At 45.2% G+C, this 18,409-nt stretch overlaps 2 protein-coding genes across 6 annotated transcripts in view; one reads left to right on the top strand and one right to left on the bottom strand.

Annotated features, from left to right (window-relative positions):
- Window positions 1-18,409, bottom strand: part of LOC308462202 (uncharacterized protein) — a gene marked incomplete at its 5' end in the record, with an annotated part of 49,491 nt that overhangs the window by 1,834 nt on the left and 29,248 nt on the right. For 3 of the 5 annotated variants that reach the window (XR_013979064.1, XM_080979637.1, XM_080979636.1), the window contains one exon: window positions 15,416-16,846. Coding sequence is in view for 4 of the 5 variants with exons in the window: in XM_080979637.1 (XP_080835763.1) it covers window positions 16,749-16,846 (98 nt within the window). The other 2 variants (XM_080979633.1, XM_080979635.1) reach the window with 1 other exon arrangement.
- The window catches only part of LOC308461312 (formin-1-like), a 45,251-nt gene that overhangs the window by 21,083 nt on the left and 5,759 nt on the right, over window positions 1-18,409 (top strand). The gene's annotated exons all lie outside the window — the stretch shown is intronic.

The following is an 18,409-nucleotide window of genomic DNA, read 5'->3' as shown; positions in this document are numbered from 1 at the left end:
TGGGACAAAAGAGCAGTACCAATTTCCTGTTTGTACTACCATGACACAGTGTTAAAAAGTGGTTTTGTTTTTTAAAAACCTCCCTTATCAATACATGAAGGGATTTCTAAGAAAGCTTGCAGGTCCTAAATGTGTAGTAAAGGGAGATAAATGTTTTATATAAATAATAATAATAATAATATTGCAGACAGAATTCAGAATTGGCATCTGAATAATAATTCCCCCACCCCCAATCTGACATGTTCTAAAATGATGTACATTAGCTGAGCCTATTCAAAATTGAGCTAAAGGAAGTCTTCCTGATTTTATTTAGCACTCAGTCAGCTGGGCGGGGTACAAATAATTGATGATGATGTTATGAGAATTATAAGGTCTAAGGTATAAATTAAATGTTCATAAATGTTCCAGGCAAAAACGTACATTTCAAAGTGTTGGTGCTGATCTTTAAAGCCCTAAATTGCCTTGGTCCTGTATACCTGAAGGAGCATCTCCACCCACACCGTCCAGCCTGGACACTGAGGTCCAGCGCCGAGGGCCTTCTGGCTGTTCCCTCACTGCGAGAAGTGAGGTTACAGGGAACCAGACAGAGGGCTTTCTCGGTAGTGACTCCTGCCCTTTGGAACGTCCTCCCAGCAGATGTCAAGGCAATAAGCAACTATTTTACTTTTAAAAGACAACTGTTTAGGGAAGTTTTTAATGTTTGATGAGGTATTGTTTTTAATATTCAGTTGAAAGCCGCTCAGAGTGGCTGCGGAAACCCAGCCAGATGGGCGGGGTATAAATAATAAATTATTATTATTATATGGGCCACATGTCTGAAGTGGTGCAGGAGGGCAGTCCTGAAGCCATTTTGACTCTCCCAAATTGACTTCAAATGTTTCTCTCAAAGGAGGAAGGAAATGGGAAGGCCTCCCCAAGGTCTCTTTGCTCACAAATCCTGTGTTAAGGGCGTATCTGTGTATGAATAGGGTGAGCCTGCGACCTGGATTCAGGAACTGTGTATTTACCATCACAAAAAACTGGCCAGGATGCCCAGGTAAAAGCAATCAGTGGCCATTATCAGGTATCCTGCCAGACAAGATTCTGCTGTAGACCACCCCTTCTGTGATGTATGTATGATGTATTGGGGGGTGGTCTTGAGCTACAGGGTGGCAATTTCAAAAGTCTATATAAGGGCTTGCACATCATTGTTCTGGGTTCCTCCTCCCTCCTGCGTGGGGGCGGTGTGTGTGAGCACCCTGTTGCAACAGTTTAATAAAGATCAGGCTTAGTAGCTGCTTTGCTTCTCAATATTCTCTGGTTGGCCTCTGTTATTTTCTCTTACTAATAGAGAACCTACATAAGGACTCTATATGGGCTCTTGGGCACCCCATAAGGGAAAAGGAGCAGTTTTTTCTTATAATGATGCCAGGATCAAGCCATGGTTCATTGATAATCTGAACCAGAGTTAAATGGCTGGTGAATCCTTCTTAACTAACAGATAATCTGTCAATGGAAAAGGGAGAGAGGTATTTTTTGACTTGTGTCCCCTTGCATCTTCCCTCCCACCAATTTTTTGCTCCAGATTGCTGGCATCCCTCTAGGGTACATGGGGTGTGTGTGCTTCGGGGAGGAGGAATTCCCCAAAATTGCCTTTCATCAGCAGAGTGACATCCATTAGGTTCTACCCATATTCATGAAACTGGCAAAGGATTCAAAATATTTGCACTGAGGTATCAGAGAAGCTACTTTTATAACCACTAAAGTGTTATATGTATGCCTAAAAATAATATACTGGTTTTAACTGGCTTTACTTTGAATAATAAGATGTGAGAATTACACTGAAAAGTAATTTAAATCCGTGAGCTAAAGCCACTAAATCTAGTTAACTTTTGAACTTAAGGAGTCAATAGACTGTGTAAGGATTTTCTGGAAAATGACTTTAAATGTCTTTGTTCTTTTGTGGCACTTTTCTCCTTATCCTCAAGAGAAAGTGTGATGAAGTGCAACTAATTAGACACTTTTGAGGGAAGCAAAATATATAGTTCAGAATATTAAGTAACTTTTGACATCACCTAAGAAAAAATAAGTGACTATAAGTCAATGTTTAACCAAGGGGAGAGAAAATCGATTTTAATAGAGACCGAGCGATTTGCGTGGTTCTCACATTGCTTTAAATGTATATAGAGAAAATAGTTAAAGCAGCCTTCAATATTTTGATAATCTGTATGAATATCATATTGTTTTCAGTGTTCCTGTAAGTGATGCTAGGGTACTAATTTTGTTCATCCATTGGAATTTACTATTAAAGACATGCATAAGAGAATCATGGGATTCTGGTGAGCTTTTAACATTAAACTTGTGTTTTATCTTTAGTACAAAAGCCGAGATGACAGAAGTTGTCTCGCTGGTGTTAATAGGTATCTTGCTTGAATCTTGGTACTTTGTGTCAGGGACAGATTATCTTACGGAATGAACATTTGATCTGGTAATGATCTTTATTTCTTGTTAGCGCATGAACTTTCAAATGTGACAGTTATGCCTCCCTGAGTAATGTAGTATAATTGCACTGCACAGCACTCAAAATGAACCAAATGACAAAAATATTTAAAGAGATCTGAGCTGGCTGCTTTTTAAGGGCAAGTTGGGGTCTAGAGTGTTGTTTAGCTATGCCAGAATTGACTATTGCCAGTTTAAAAAAAAACAAAAAACAGAGAGTTACACAATACTTTCTTCTGCTAAATGGCTCCCTTTTCCTCCTCCTTTGCAGTTTAAAGGATGGATAAAAGTGAAATGCTGTGATTCTTCTTGGCAGAAAACACACACTGAAAGCTCCTGGGCCAAGCACAATTCCTGGGGTGGGGTGCTCTCTGACCCCAGAGTGTGATTCCTGCAACTGTCAAAACTAAAATGTCTGTGAATCAGCTCTAATACGAAAAGTACTTACCGTATGCAGGTATCCATTTTTGTGTCCAATTACATGGACTACAAAATTATTATTTATATATGTATATATATAATTTTTATTAGTTTTTTAACATATCATTTTCAACAGTAATTAAACATACTTTTACCTCTTATTCAAATTTTTGACTTCCATCAATCCTGTCTGAAAATTTTCCAATCTAATCTCTCAGTATGCATTTCTTATCTTCCCTATTACCCCTATTACATTTCAAACTCATAACCAATATCTCTATCTTTTTCTACTTTGTAACACTTCGTATATTTCTCCTTACAAAACTTCTTGTAGTCCTACTAGCGTAATTTGTTGATTACAGTTGCTCTTCAAATAATTCATATACTTCTTCCAATCTTCTGTAAATCTCTGGTCTCGCAGGTTTCGAATCCTTCCTGTCATTTTGTCCAATTCTGCATAGTCCATTAATTTCATATGCCATTCTTCTTTCGTCGGAATTTCTGGACTACAAAATTATTTTATACCTGTAGTGATGGAGGGAAAGTGCAGCTCCAGGACTTTTTGCAGAGCAGGAGCAGTGATGAAATCTGCCAGAGTGCCAGGATAACCTTCCTTGTTCAGGCAAGAGAATAAAATGATAATGAGGTTTCTCTAACTTTTGTTTGTAACAAATTGGCACAGAGGAAGTCAGAGAAGGAGGAAAAAATATAATGGCGTAGTGGTTGGTTACGTCTTTCCTTCTTTTTCTTTGATGGGATTAATACCCCATACTAGCAGTTTTAAGTGGCAACTTCTTTGCAAGATTATTTGCATTTCAAATTAAAAGATTATATTTCAACAGGCTCAAAGTATTTGTTAAAAACTTGGTATGTTTTACAAGTCGAACCTGTGCAGTCAGAAGTCAGCATATTGTTGCAGTCATAAGGGCTACAAACTCGGCTTTTTAAAAAAGGAGGCTGCGAATTCCTGCTTTGTAGCTTGTTCTGTGGTTTTCCTAATGCTGTAGAATCACTGCATGCATTCAGCTCTGGCTGTGATCACTGACCTAGAGTGGGAGCTTGAAATGCCAACTTTTCTGTGACAATTGAGATGGCCATGTGAATATATGAAATGTAAAGTGCTTAAGTTTGAATCCTAGATGCCAGGCTTCTTCTTCTGCTTCTACCTGTGATGCAGGTTTGGTTTGGTTTGGTTTGGTTTGGTTTGGTTTGGTTTGGTTCTGGTGCAGTTGCCTTATATAGGTGCAGTAATAATACCTATAAAGATGCAGCTAAGCTTCTCCCCACAAATAAATTCCCATAAAGGGAGAAACATCAAAAAAGGTCTATGTGTTCAGAGATTTGTTCAAGACTCTTGAGGGCAGAGAATAATTTTCTTGGCAGGAGGCCATGGTTACCTTGCCAGTTAATCCATCTGGAAATTGTTAGCCTTCTGATCTTCTCCAAAAGCTGGAACTGTCTCCCACACTTTGTAATTAGCAATGTGCATTGCTCTTTATTTTTCCAGCTTCTACTTGTTTTTTTTTAATGGAAAAATTGGCCACAAGTAGGTGGTGTTATAACATTTTTGAGATTGTGATATGTTTTATTTGGTAAATATTTTTAATATGTTTAGAGTTGGAATAGCCTTAGGTTACTGTACTCATTTATTAAAGGCAACAAACATATGTTACTTGCAGCACAACAGAGAACCAGCAGCTGATTGGATAAACAAGGAAGGAACGCAGGAAGCTGCCTTATATGAAGTCAGACCATTGGTTAATCTGGCTCAATACTGTTTGCACAGGGAGCATGCAAAGACAAGTTCTGGCAGATTGAGCAGACTAGACTATAGGTAGGCAAACTAAGGCCCAGGGGCCGGATCCAGCCCAATCACCTTCTAAATCTGGCCCGTGGACAGACCGGGGATCAGTGTGTTTTTACATTAGAAGAATGTGTGTTTTTATCTAAAATGCATCTCTGGGTTATTTGTGGGGCATAGGAATCTGTTTGTTTCCCCCCCCCCAAAAAAAAATATAGTCCAGCCCCCCACAAGTTCTGAGGGACAGTGGACCAGCCCCCTGCTGAAAAAGTGTGCTGACCCCTGGACTAGACCAGTAGTGGGTCCAGGGGTCAAGAAGGCAGTTTCGGCATGTGTTGTAGAGGGATGTGAGGGGCAGATGGGGTCCGTCAACCTTGGAAAGTAGCCCTTCTAGAAGAAGAAAAAATCTGATCCTAAACCTCTGCTGCCTTGCGGGATATCTTTGGGGGAAGAAAAGGCTAAGGAGTAAGCCCTTCACAAATAGAGTAGAGTACCTAAGATGGTTAAATGGTGCCTTTTACACCTCCTCCTCGCATCTCTTGCGGCCAAGCTGGTGCCAAATGTATTGCTCTGCTTTCCTTTGGACCACATCAGCGAGGACAAAAGGGTTTTTTTTGTCTTGTGGACAGCCCTGGACCTCCATACACACAGGCTCATGCCCCAGTGAGGTCACCTCATTGCAGCTAATGCAGCAGTTTGACTTCACCCCCAGAAGTGAACTCCATTGTCTCTTGAGACAGATGGATGCCAACATGCAGAAATTTTGGTTTCTCTCAGTTTCTCATTATTCCGCATTTAAATTCTCCCCATTTCCACATAAGCTTGTGATTTTAAAAACAAAACAAAAAGAAAACTCTATAAATAAAATTTCTACAACTTTGCTTACTACACCCATTCTTGTAGAACGTCATCACCCAAAATAAATTCATAATGCTTAACACTTTCAGCATTACTGGATCCTGGGACAGTGTACTAGAGCTTTACCTGACTTTATTAGGCTGTCACGGAGGACTGGAGAGCTATTTTAATATATGTACCTATTTGAGACCAAAGGTTAGGAAACAATAGCTATAAAGGCTTGGGTGTTGGCTTGGCTTGAGATTTTAAGGCCACTGTGTTGCAGCAGTGATTCAGTACCCAGTCCAAAATTAGAGCACAGCAAAGGCAGTGTGCAGGTGTGGACAGCCTTAATAATAATAATAATACTTTATTTTAATCAAGTTGGTTAGACCCCTTTGAAGAGAGATGAGCTCTTTTTCGAACTGTTTTCTTTCAAAAGAAGGAGGACAGCTGAAAGCGTGTTTACAGTGGAGAAAGAATCGTTCCAGTTTGCGAAGGAAAGACATGTGTTTCTGTGGCATCGTAAAGAATTTGGAATTCCACAAAGGTAACCTTATGCTAGTATGTAAGCAGAGCTTGCTGGAGGTAATTGAGAGAGCTGGCTTGCTAACCTTTAGATGTAACAAGTGCTCTGATTTCCAGTGCATCAAATAGTGAGAAAGAAGAGGTATCTATAGAAGCAGGTCAGGTTGTGGGGAATGGTGGTAATCCAGATTATGGTGTTTTATAAACTGGTGGTGTTTAAGCTTTATATCTTTTCTGCATTGAGGTTGCTCCTCACCCATCATACTGCGCTCTCAAGCTCTTTCCATTCTGGAGGTTTTGGTGGAGAGTTACCGTAATCTCCCCATAGCTAGTGGTGAACTGCTGCAATTCAGGAAAAGGGGCTTGCGAAGATACAGCGCCTCTGTTACTTCCTTTAGCAAAATAGTTTCCCGGGTTCAGGAACAAGGGAAGGATAAAAATCTACGTCGGGAACAAGGGCGGAGGGTGGGGGGGATTAAATCAACCTGAGAGGTTGAAAAGGTAATTAAAAGCTGTCATGGGGAAGAAACGGGCCTTCTCTGAATCACGCTGGGCAGATGCAGAGGCCATTCAGTAGAGCATGAAACTCTTAATCCCAGGGTTGTGGGTTCGATCCCCACTGGCTTCCTCAACCTCGGCCCTCCAGATGTTTTTTGGCCTACAACTCCCATGATCCCTAGCTAACAGGACCAGTGGCCAGGGATGCTGGGAATTGTAGTCTCAAAACAGCTGGAGGGCCAAGGTTGAGGAAGCCTGGGGTAGAAGATACCTGTATTTCAGGGGGTTGGACTAGATGGTCCTCATGGCCCCTTCCAACTCTACAATTCTGTGATACTATGATGTAGATCTTCACTTTACACATATTTCTCCTCTGGTGGGAGGGCGGCATTTTGTGGTTTGCCTCGGGTACCAACATGTCTTGGCCTGGCCCTGATCAGAAAGAATCTACTGGCACAATGCATTTTCTGAAATAGATATTCAGCTGTACAATATGTATTAAAGCACTCTGCAATGAGGGCAAATTAAGGGCAGATCTTCACTGATCCATCCTGGGACTTTTTGGAAATTTAAAGTGTAGCAAACTGGATAAAAGTGCAATGGAAAGGAAGGAATTCTAAAATTGGCTATATAACCTTCCTTTTAATTTGGGGAAGTGTAACTGGATGTGAGCATATTTCAGAGGATAGCTTGTTTTCGTATCGTAGCTTATTTCTAGGTTAGCTGCCTGCTGTTTAAATAGTGCATTGAGTTAGCCTGTATATTTGCACAGTCATTACACGATACACTTTTGTTTTACCGATACTTCATTACTGGCTTTGTTTTTCGTAAGAAGCTCCTAGGTGAACCTCTATAGCTGGTACAGGTGAAACAGGTTTTGCATGGGCTTTTTGTTTTAAATCAGGAAAGATTTTTTTAAAAAAGCTGTATTGATTCAAAGGCTTCAATTTCATCCTTATTAACAAATGGAATGCTAATTTCCAGGTCAAGTCTGGTTCTCTTCAGATGTGTTGGATGCTTAATTCCAGCCAATGGTCAGGTATTCTGAGAGTTGTCAATAACATTTGGAGACCACCAGGTTGGCCATCATTTATTTGTGTGTTTAAATTTATGTCCTGCTTGATTATAGGAAAAAACCTCAAAGGGGTTTACAAAAAAAGATAAAACAATAAAATTATCATTGGAAGATTTATAGCCACAATTGAAAACATAAAGTTAAAACCACAGTGGAATAGACTAAAACAACTTAAAAGTCATACAGACTTTCTAAATATCTGGGTAGGCTTGTATAAATAAAAGTGTATTCAGCAGGCACACACAAAAATTATGGTGTCGGTGCTGCCACACTAAACAATCAAGTATTACGTGACACCTGTAAAAGTGATGATTCTGCTGATCAAAGCGGTCAAGTGGACACATATGAGGTCAGGCGATCTCATAGGTGAACTGGTTCCAAGTTGTTAAGGACTTTGTATATTAACAGTAACATCTTGATAGTGGCAGTAGCACCATACCCTCCAACAGACGCCATCTTCTGGGATTCCTGTTTTTTCTTGCAGAAGGATAGTGGCCATTTCGCACTAAAATCCACCCCACCCCCCGAAAAAGCACTTTTGGGGGCATAGTGCCCAAAAACATATTTTGGGGTGCCACTTGAGATCATGCCCCCCAAAGAGCTTTTTCAGTGGAGGAAACACAAAACGAAATCACGAGAGATCAAGGCACCCAAAATGGCCGCCATCCTCTCAAGAAAAAAAACCAGGGTGCCTCAGTTTTTCCAGGACACTCCCTGGATCCAGAGATGTATGAGAACTACCAACCGTGTGCCAAATTTACTTTATGTGCTAATATTTTCAACAGTGGTAGCTGGTTAGCTTCAGACATTCTTGGAAGAAACAGATTTTCTAGACCCATTCCAGTCAGGTTTCAGGCCAGGGTTTGGCCAGCCTAGGCCACCTTGATGGTCGGAGTGCTCTGGGGGAAAGAAAGTACAACTCTGTTAATCCTCCTGGATAACTTAGTGGCTTTTGATACTACTGATCAAGGTCACCCAGTGAGTTGCTCAGCTGAACAAAGATCTCATTTTCTCAAAAGCAATGGAGACCCTCTGTACTGCATAGGTTCAGTTAAGAATACAAGATTTGATAGAAATGGAATCATTAACATCATTGCTGGTCATACAAATATAAATCATGAAATATACTCAGAGTCGCAAAGTGATTTCATGCTCTTTATTCAGCTCATAGTGGTGAGGAGGAATGAATAAATGTCCCCTCACAGTATCTGCTTTATATACATTATTTACACAATGGGCTGCACATGATTGGCTAATTCTGGAATTCTACTGTAAGCCAATCAGGTTGTGGATTCACTTCTATCTGGAGCAGGATTGGGTGGTTCCTGCCAACCAATCATACTGCTGCATTGTTCTAGGACCAATCAGACTGCTGCATTCTGAATCCTATTGTTCTAGGACCAATCAGACTGCTGCCTTTTGGATCCTATTGTTCTAGGACCAATCAGACTGCTACAGTTTGGATCCTATTCAACTCAGTACATAACACCCCTCCCCTCTAAGTTCCAGTCCTGCCCGGGAGGTCGCATTCATAGTCCTCAAGGTATGCCGGCGGCCTACGTGTGCGTTGTGGCCTGGGGTGTTCCCTGGTCCGGGCTCCGGGTTCTGGCTCGTGTTCCAAGGATGCTGGCTGTGATGCGGCTGTTTGGTCTGGTGCAACCGGCTCGCTCAGTCGTGGTTCTGGTTCCGGTGTCCTTTTGGCCTCACGGGTCCTCTCTGTATTTACTGATTCTGCCTCTCCTGCTGGCCCCTCCTGCTCTATGGGCCTCACTGCCCCGCTGTTCCCTTGGGACTCCTCTGACCTGTCCTCCTCCTGGTTTTCTCCCGGGAATCGTCGCCGTATCTGGTCGCAGTGGCGGCGCCAGCATTGCCCCCCATCCGTTAGCACCTCGTACGACACGGGGCCAGTGACCCTGGTGATTGTGGCGGGTACCCATGCTGGGCCTGCCCCAAAATTCTTTGCGTACACTGGGTCCTGGGCCTCGAAGGTCCGGGGGTTCCTGCCTTCCCCCACCACTACCTCATCCTGAGCTCTATCGGGGTGAAGGCGGTCCAATCTGATTGCAAGGCGCCGACCCATTAGTAGTTCAGCGGGGCTCCGGCCAGTCGTTGAGCTGGGGGTGCTGTGCTGTGCTAGAAGGAATGTGGCAAGGCGGTACTCCCAGTCCCCTTGCGTCATGCGGCGAAGGGTGTCCTTGGTGGTCCGCACCATGCGTTCTGCTTGGCCATTGGTGGCAGGGTGGAACGGCGCCGAACGGATGTGGCGGATGGCGTTCTGCGCTGTGAAGGTTTGGAATTCTCCTGACGTAAATGCAGTCCCGTTGTCTGAGACGAGAGTGTCAGGGAGCCCGTGGGTTGCAAACAGCCTGCGTAGTACCCGGATGGCTGCGGACGTGGAAGTGGACGGTACCAGTGCGACTTCCAGCCATTTGGTGTAGGAGTCCACCACTATGAAGAATTTTTTCCCCTGAAAGGGGCCAGCGAAATCCACATGCAGGCGTGACCATGGTGCTCGGGCGGACTCCCAGGACTGGACTGGGGCCCTTGGGGGATCTGGGTGGGATTCTTGGCAGGCCTGGCAGTGTTTGACCCAGGCCTCTATCTCTCCATCGATCCCCGGCCACCACACATAACTCCTGGCAAGGGCCTTCATTCTTACTACCCCTGGATGTGTCTCGTGTAGGGCTGTGAGGACCCTTTTGCAGAGGGGCTGGGGAACAACGACTCTGCTTCCCCATAACAGGCACCCCTTGTGGGCCGACAGTTCATGTTTGCGGGTTGTGTAGCCGGCGAATTCTGGCCCGGGGCTGCTGCTGGGCCATCCCCTCCACACCCAGTCCAGGACCCGGGAGATGACCCTATCTTTCTTGGAATGGTGTGCAACTTCTTGTGCCTGAATGGGGCGGTCGGGAAGCAGCTCCAGGCTCATAACCTCTTGTGCAGGTGCTGGGTCAGGGCCTGTTTCCGGTAGTGGTAGCCTGCTGAGGGCGTCCGCATGGCCCATCGCCTTCCCAGGTCGGTGAATCAGTGCATACTGGTAGCTGGCAAGGAAAATTGACCACCTGAGGACGCGAGGAGACAGCACTTGGGGGGTCTGCTTTTCGGGGGCAAACAAGCCAAGCAACGGCTTGTGGTCAGTCACCACGGTGAAGGGCCGCCCGTACAAGAAATCATGGAATTTTTTTACTCCCTTTACGATTGCCAGACCCTCCTTGTCGATTTGCGAGTAGTTCCGCTCGGTTGTGTTGAGTGTCTGGGAAAAGTACGCCACCGGTACCTCTCTTCCATCCGGGAGTTGGTGCCCCAGGACAGCTCCAATGCCATAGGGTGAGGCGTCGCATGCTAGCACCACCGGCAGCCTCTCGTCGAAGTGTGCCAAGACCGAGTTTGAGACAAGCAAGTCCTTGACTGCCTGGAATGCGGCCTCCTGGCGCTGGCCCCACACCCAAGGGGCCCGCTTGTCCAGGAGTCTGTGTAGGGGCTCCGCTACCGCCGCCTTGTGGGGAAGGAAGGAATGGTAAAAGTTCAATAGTCCCAAGAAGGCCTGAAGTTCAGTCTTGCTCTTGGGCGCTGGGGCATCACAAATGGCCCGTACCTTGTCCCCAGTCGGGTGGACCCCTTCTGCGTCCACCATAAATCCCAGAAAGTCCACCTGAGGCACTCCTAGTAGACATTTTTCCCGCTTCACCTTGAGACCCGCCGTCTGGAAACGGTGCAGAACGGTGCGGAGGCGGTCCTCAAACTCCTCTGGTGTGGGGCCGGCAATCAACACATCATCGAAGAAGGGGGTGACGCCAGGAATCCCTTTAAGGAGAGAGTCCATTATATTCTGGAATATGCCTGGTGCCACGCTGACACCGAATTGCAGCCGCTTTACCCTGAACGCTCCTCTGTGCGTCACAATCGTCTGTGCCTCTGCTGTGGCCTCATCTACTGGCAGCTGTTGATATGCTTGGGCCAAGTCCAGCTTGCCAAAAATTTTCGACCCAGCCAGGGTGGCAAGGACATGGCTGACCACTGGCACTGGGTATGCGTGGGCCGTGAGGGCCTTGTTTATGGTACATTTGTAGTCTGCGCAGATGCGGACCGAACCATTAGGCTTGACGGGTGTGACGATTGGGGTTTCCCAGGGAGCATTAGGCACCGGCTCCAGCACTCCTTGCTCTACGAGTCGGTCCAATTCCTCGTCTATACGGGGTTTCAAGGCGAACGGGACCCGGCGGGCCTTGAGCCTGACCGGTCGTACTGCGGGGTCAAGCTGTAGCGCAATGGGGGGGCCCGTATACTGTCCCAATTTCCCATCGAAAACCCCTGGAAATTCCTTGCATATGGCGTCCACGTCCACTTGTAAGCTAGTGTGGTTCACCCCGGTGACAGCTAGCCCCAGTGGTCCAAACCATGCCAATCCCAGTAAGCTAATGTAGGGGCCCTTGACCACAAGCAAGTCCAGTTGCCGCGTCCGCCCTCGGTATTGCACCCTGAAGGTCCCCACCCCCATTGTGGGGACCTTACGTTTCTGGAAGTCCCGGAGGGTGAATGGGGCCGGCCTGAGTTTGGGACCCCCAGTGGGACACAGTTTCCTTAAGGTCCTTGCCGAGATTATGGATAGAGTTGAACCCGTGTCAAGCTCCATGCGGCATGGGGCCCCCTCTATCTGTACCTCTACATAAATTTTCTCTACGTTGGGGTGGGGCAACTGGTATACCTGGAAGTCCGTGAGCTCCGTCGAGTTGCCTTGGTGCGTTGGGCCCCGGGACCTGGGGCTCTTGGATTTGTCATCTGATGCCTGGTGTCGGGTGGGCCGAGCCCGACACACCCGGGCGATGTGTCCCGATTTTCTGCACTGCCTGCACTCTGCGTTGCGGAAACGGCAGGTCCTCCTCTCGTGACTCTCCCCGCAGCTTGCGCAGTTCCCTCCTTCTCGTCGAGGCAGCTGTGGTCTGTGCGCTGCTTGAGTGCGCTGCTGTACTCGGTGCACCTCCTCCCTGTCGGATCCTGAGTCGTCGGTGAGGTCTTCATGGTGGACCCTCGGTTGGGATGGCAGGCTCGGCCGTGCCTCTTGGGTCGACCTCTCGGCAGCTTCTGTTGCCAGGGCCTCCTCCAGAGCGACCTGGAACGTTAGGTCCTTCTTAGCGTAGAGGCGCCGTTGCAGCTTCTCATCCTTCAGGCCACCGACGAGGCGGTCACGAAGCATGTTCTCCAGCTCTGAGAAGTTGCAGAACCGGGCGGCTTGGCGGAGAGAGGTCACAAACCCAGTTATGGTTTCCCCAGGGGCTTGCCGCTTTGCGTAGAAGGCATTTCGACGAGCCACCACTGAGGGCTGCGGCGAAAAGTGCCCCTTCAGCTGTTCCATTATTGTTTTGTATGGAACAGTAGCGACGTCTTCAGGCGCAAGGAGAGCCCGGGCGATTTCAAACGTCTCCTCTCCGCAGACGCTGAAGAATATCGCCCTCTTCTTGGCGTCTTCTTCGTCGGTGACCCCTTTGGCTTCTAGGAGGAAGGTGAAACGGGAGGCGTACGCTTCCCAGTCTCCAGATGCTGGGTTGAATGGCGAGAAGCTGCTGTTGGCTGCCATTCTGAGTTCCTTGTGCCCCGGAGCTGAAGCCTGGATACACGGTGCGAGGCAGCGGTGCGGCAGTTGGCGGTGCTGCGGTGCTGTGTGTGGCAGTCAGCTCAGCGGGATCCCACCTTCGTCGCCAGTGAAATATACTCAGAGTCGCAAAGTGATTTCATGCTCTTTATTCAGCTCATAGTGGTGAGGAGGAATGAATAAATGTCCCCTCACAGTATCTGCTTTATATACATTATTTACACAATGGGCTGCACATGATTGGCTAATTCTGGAATTCTACTGTAAGCCAATCAGGTTGTGGATTCACTTCTATCTGGAGCAGGATTGGGTGGTTCCTGCCAACCAATCATACTGCTGCATTGTTCTAGGACCAATCAGACTGCTGCATTCTGAATCCTATTGTTCTAGGACCAATCAGACTGCTGCCTTTTGGATCCTATTGTTCTAGGACCAATCAGACTGCTACAGTTTGGATCCTATTCAACTCAGTACATAACAAATCATGTAGTTCAAAATGGCACACAGATGAGATGGGAAGGGGGAGTCAAGAATAAGACTCCTGAGAAGCCTCTACTGCAGAGGTTGCCAACATTTTAAGATCCATTTGGATTTTTGAGTGAGCGCTACCCTACAGTCACTGGTCATTTCTCTCCCTCCTCTTCCCAGATCAGTGCCACCTTCCCACAAAGACACAAAACTAGAGAAATTCTTCTAACCTTCTCCTTCAGGTGTATGTTCTTTTCAAGGAAGAAAAAAGGAATGCCACCTTCTGACCAAGGGGTAGTAAGTGCTGGGGCTGGTGGCAACAGGGGAGAACTTTGAGGGTGCTGCTGCTGCACCCATGGGTGCCACATTTGCAAACCTTGCTTCTCCTGAGACTGGGAAAGTGTAGCCCACAGGGGCAGGATTAAGCTGGTGAAAAGAAAACCGAGAGAGAGGAAAAAGCAAGGGGAAGAACGTGTCAAGGTGGGCAGACCGAATAATTGGTAGCATTTGTGGTAGAGACAGATTGTCCCCGCATTGTCAGAAGGCAAGCCTGTAAGTTTGGCCAGGAAAACAATGATTGGATACCTTCATGAAAGTAATTTTAATGGATGGAATAATCTGTTTTTTATTTTTTTAAAGCTCCACAATGTTGTCTTCTTAAATTTTAAAAATAGCTGGAAAATATTATGCAACTTTGTTGACACATGCCCAGACCAAAACCAATGGAAAATCAATTTAGCCCGGTGAGTAAAAGTATGGAAAATCTGTGCAACAAAACATCATAAATTAGAATGAAAATTTGAACTACATCCAGATTTAACAATGTTATTCTTTAGTTTCTCTTATCTGGTACTTATGATGAAGCATTTGTAGAATTAAATAAAGGAGTGAATATCAGCATCTTATTACTGACTCTGTTTTTAGAAGTTTTCAAAACTTACCTGGCAAGGGGCTTAAAAGTAATCCCTTTTAGATCCCTTTTGATTTCTATACAAAAGAGTTGGGCTGCAATCCTGTGTACACAGTTACCAAAGAGCAACCCCCATCAAACATACTTGGGCTTTCTTCTGAGTAGAAATTAACAGGGTTTTTTCTTCACAACACCTGCTAAGCTCTTATTTAAATCTTAACTTTGTTAGGATCATGTCCTTTGTTGGAACCGACTTCATGTGTTCTTTGCTTAGCATGGTATCATTTTCTGCTGGGCACCCTACTCATGAATAGCATTTGGTATTTTAAACTACCAAGCATTTAAAAGGGAGCTGATTTCATGGCAAATAGTTTAATAAGAACTCACACCAGATCTGATCCACAGACTTACGATAAAAGCATTCAGAACACACACAGTCACATTTCTGGGGAAGAGTGAGGCAGGATCTGTGATAGCTACTTCTTCAGAACATTCACAACATCAAAACTATATCCAGCTCATGAAAGGAGGGGCAAAACACAGGGGAGGTGGGGAGAGCAATATCTATACTATGTATCATCTTCCTATCGGTGTCAACGGCAGGGGAATTACAGTGGTACCTCAGTTTTTGAACGACTCTGTAGTCGAACATTTCGGAACTCGAATGCTGAAAACCCGGAAATAAACGCCCCGGTTTTTGAAAGCACCTCAGAAGTCAAACAGGAAACACGGTTTTCACTTTGCGTTTTCCATATTGAAGCTTCCGCTTCCAGTTTTCGAATGTTTTGAAACTCGAATGGATTTCTGAAACCAGAACCAAGGTACCACTGTAGTTGTGTCATGTCCTGGTTTAGATGTCTGCCATGCCTGTACAATGGTGCACCCTCCTACCAGGGAAGAAGGGGTGGATGAATATCTCCACCAGAAACAAGGGAATAAAGATCTACATTGGGAACTAAGAGGGAGGAATGGGTCAGCTCTGAATCATGCTGGGCAGGTCCAGAGTCCAGGAGATCCCAAAGGGCAGCCTCCACCATCTCTTCCTATTCTCTGAGAGGCCACAGCAGAGGCAGCATTGGGGTAGGGGGCTGCTGAGCTGGAAGCAGATCTGTTCTCCAAGGAGCACATGACAGTGGCAACGGGCGATGCATTCTTTGGAGGCTAAATAATATTAATAATAATAATAATAATAATATTTTTTTATTTATACCCTGCCCTTCCTGGTTCAGAAAACCGGGCTCAGGGCGGCTAACAACAAATTTAAAACACTTAATTGATGCAACAAAAAAGCAGCATAAAATACAGTATAAAATGTGAATAACAATAAATTCAGAATTCAAAAATCAATTTAGGGGGGAAATCCATCCAATAAACATTAGATGATCACCAGGGCTAGCTGGCTAAATTAGTCCTATTTGGGCCAGCAAGGAGACCAGGGGAGAATTTGCTGTGGGATCCCAGAGCAGGTAATCTTCATAAAAAGGGGAGGGGGAGGGAAGGAAGGGGGATAAAAGATCAGGCTAAGTTCAAATTGAAAACCAGGCAGAATAACTCTGTCTTACAGGCCCTGCGGAAGGAAGTTAAATCCTGCAGGGCCCTGGTCTCATGGGACAGAGTCTGACTTCCTTAGGGCCTGGGACTTCTAAACTATTCGTGGACCATAAGGTCCTCTGCCGGGCATACCAGGAGGCGGTCCCGTAAATACGAGGGCCCTAAGCCAAAAGGGCCCCTGTGGATCGTCACCTTGCCTCATGGGTGGGCTGACCGTGGGTATTAGGTATTGGCAGTTCTCCTCTTGTGGTGCCCACAACTCCGGCTCATTTTTAGGTGTCTGTGGGTGGAACTCCACCTGCAGAACCTTTCCCAGGCATTTACACAGGTGTGTTCAGTTAAGGCAGTATTTCTCCACTTCCGGTGGCATTGGGAGTCTTCTGTCTCATCCTAATGCCAGCGCCCCCCCTCCCCCCAGTTGATGAACCAGCGACAGTTGGATTGCACTCTTCAATGCTATGACCTTTTTGTTAATAAATACTGTTGCACACAACAACTGCATGCCTTAATTCCTCTCGTTGAGGAAATGTCGCAGTGATTCTGGAAAACCAAGCATTAGGTTACTTTAAACCAGATGCATAATTCATTTGGGCTACTTCTGACGAAGCCTTTTTGCGTGTGTAAATGATGATGTGCTTTGCCTTCCTCTGGCAGTAAAACGTGACACATCTGTCTTCCAGAAGATTTCATCTGAAAAGGCAAAAAAATAACAAGCAAGAAGATTCTGCTGTTGTCCTTGTTTAGTCCTTTAAAAGGGTTTTGCTAACAATGTCTCTTCCACGTGACAGTGGCTGGGTTGGGAAGCAGCAGCCAGGGCCTGTGGAATATCTTCCAAGTCGAGGTCATCCTAAAGGACAAACCGTGCCACACATTCCCAATAACATGGCACAGGAAATCTGTGATTGATCTAACATCTTGTTTTGTTTTTTTACTGAAGTATAGTGTGGGGAAGGCAACTTTTTACTGGGAAATGATGCTGGGAGTAAGGTAAAACACTATGTTCACCTACCACCACCAAATATATTGTCTGCATCTTCCTCACCTGACCCCCTGTGGATGCATTATTATTATTATTATTATTATTATTATTATTATTATCATCACCACCACTACTACTAGTAGTAATACTACTAGTAGTATTAGTATCAGTAGTATAGTAGTAGTATAGTGGTAGTATACTGCCCTGTTCTCGCAGGTCCGCAATCCTGGAAACACAAATGAAACACTAACCTGCAGTGCAATGTGTAGTGTGGCCCTAAGCTGAAATATGCGGTTGAAATATCTTCACTGAGCAGAATTATGGTCCTTTGCTAAATGAGCAACTGCCTGGTTCTTACTGGAAACAAATCTGTTTTTATCAACATTTTTTTATTATAGTGTCTTCTTAAAATATTGGGCATGACCCAGCTGTATTTACAATTGAGCACATATTTGCTTTTGAGCAAACATGCATAAGATGGTGCTGCAAGCCCTGTGGATTTCAGTAGGAAACTTAAAACAGCCTTTAGTAAAATCAAGGAAACCTAAAAGCACTTAAGTGTGCCAGGATCATGACCATAGTTTTTATAACATTTATAGATGGTGCCTAATATAGTATGGTGTTGGAGATTATGGTGTTGATTTTGATCACCTCTTTCCATGTGAAAAATATTTCACAAAATGGGTTGTGCTTATTCTGTTATTTAATCATTTCCCCCAGCCATATTCGTAGATGCTGTATTCTATCTCGCCACACCTCCCCTTCTGTTCCTATAGCAGCATACTGTAGTTTTAATTGATTTACTTTCTTTGTATATTGTCATTATATTATATGCATGGGATTGTTGCATCTTTCGAACTCTAGAGGTCGCTAGATCTTAGGGATTTTAGGAAATAAAGGCAAGCATGATTTCTGTTTTCATTTGTGCCTTGGCTACTCTGTTGAACTGCACTTTTGTTCACAAGGGGAACCGACACAAGAAACAGCTGTATGTTTTATTTAAGAAGGAGGCTGTAGCACTTATGTTTCCATGTGTAAGACTCCCGGCATTAGCAGCTAAAAGTTTTCAGGTTTTCCTTACTTGGAATTTCTCATGAGAAAGTGTTTCTTTGTACTGCGATATCAGATGAACAGATTGGAAGTAGGATTATGCAGTAGCCCTTACTTCTCTCACAGGACCTATTTACACAGGAGCCACATGGTCCTTCTGTATGCGCCACTCAGGCAACTGATAAGACCATGTGCTGATTGGGTTGTTCACCAGTTTCAAATCA

Source organism: Podarcis pityusensis, assembly GCF_964106645.2.
Source record: "Podarcis pityusensis genome assembly, chromosome: 1".
NCBI classification, from domain to species: domain Eukaryota; kingdom Metazoa; phylum Chordata; class Lepidosauria; order Squamata; family Lacertidae; genus Podarcis; species Podarcis pityusensis.
This window is presented reverse-complemented; position numbering and strand designations above follow the sequence as displayed.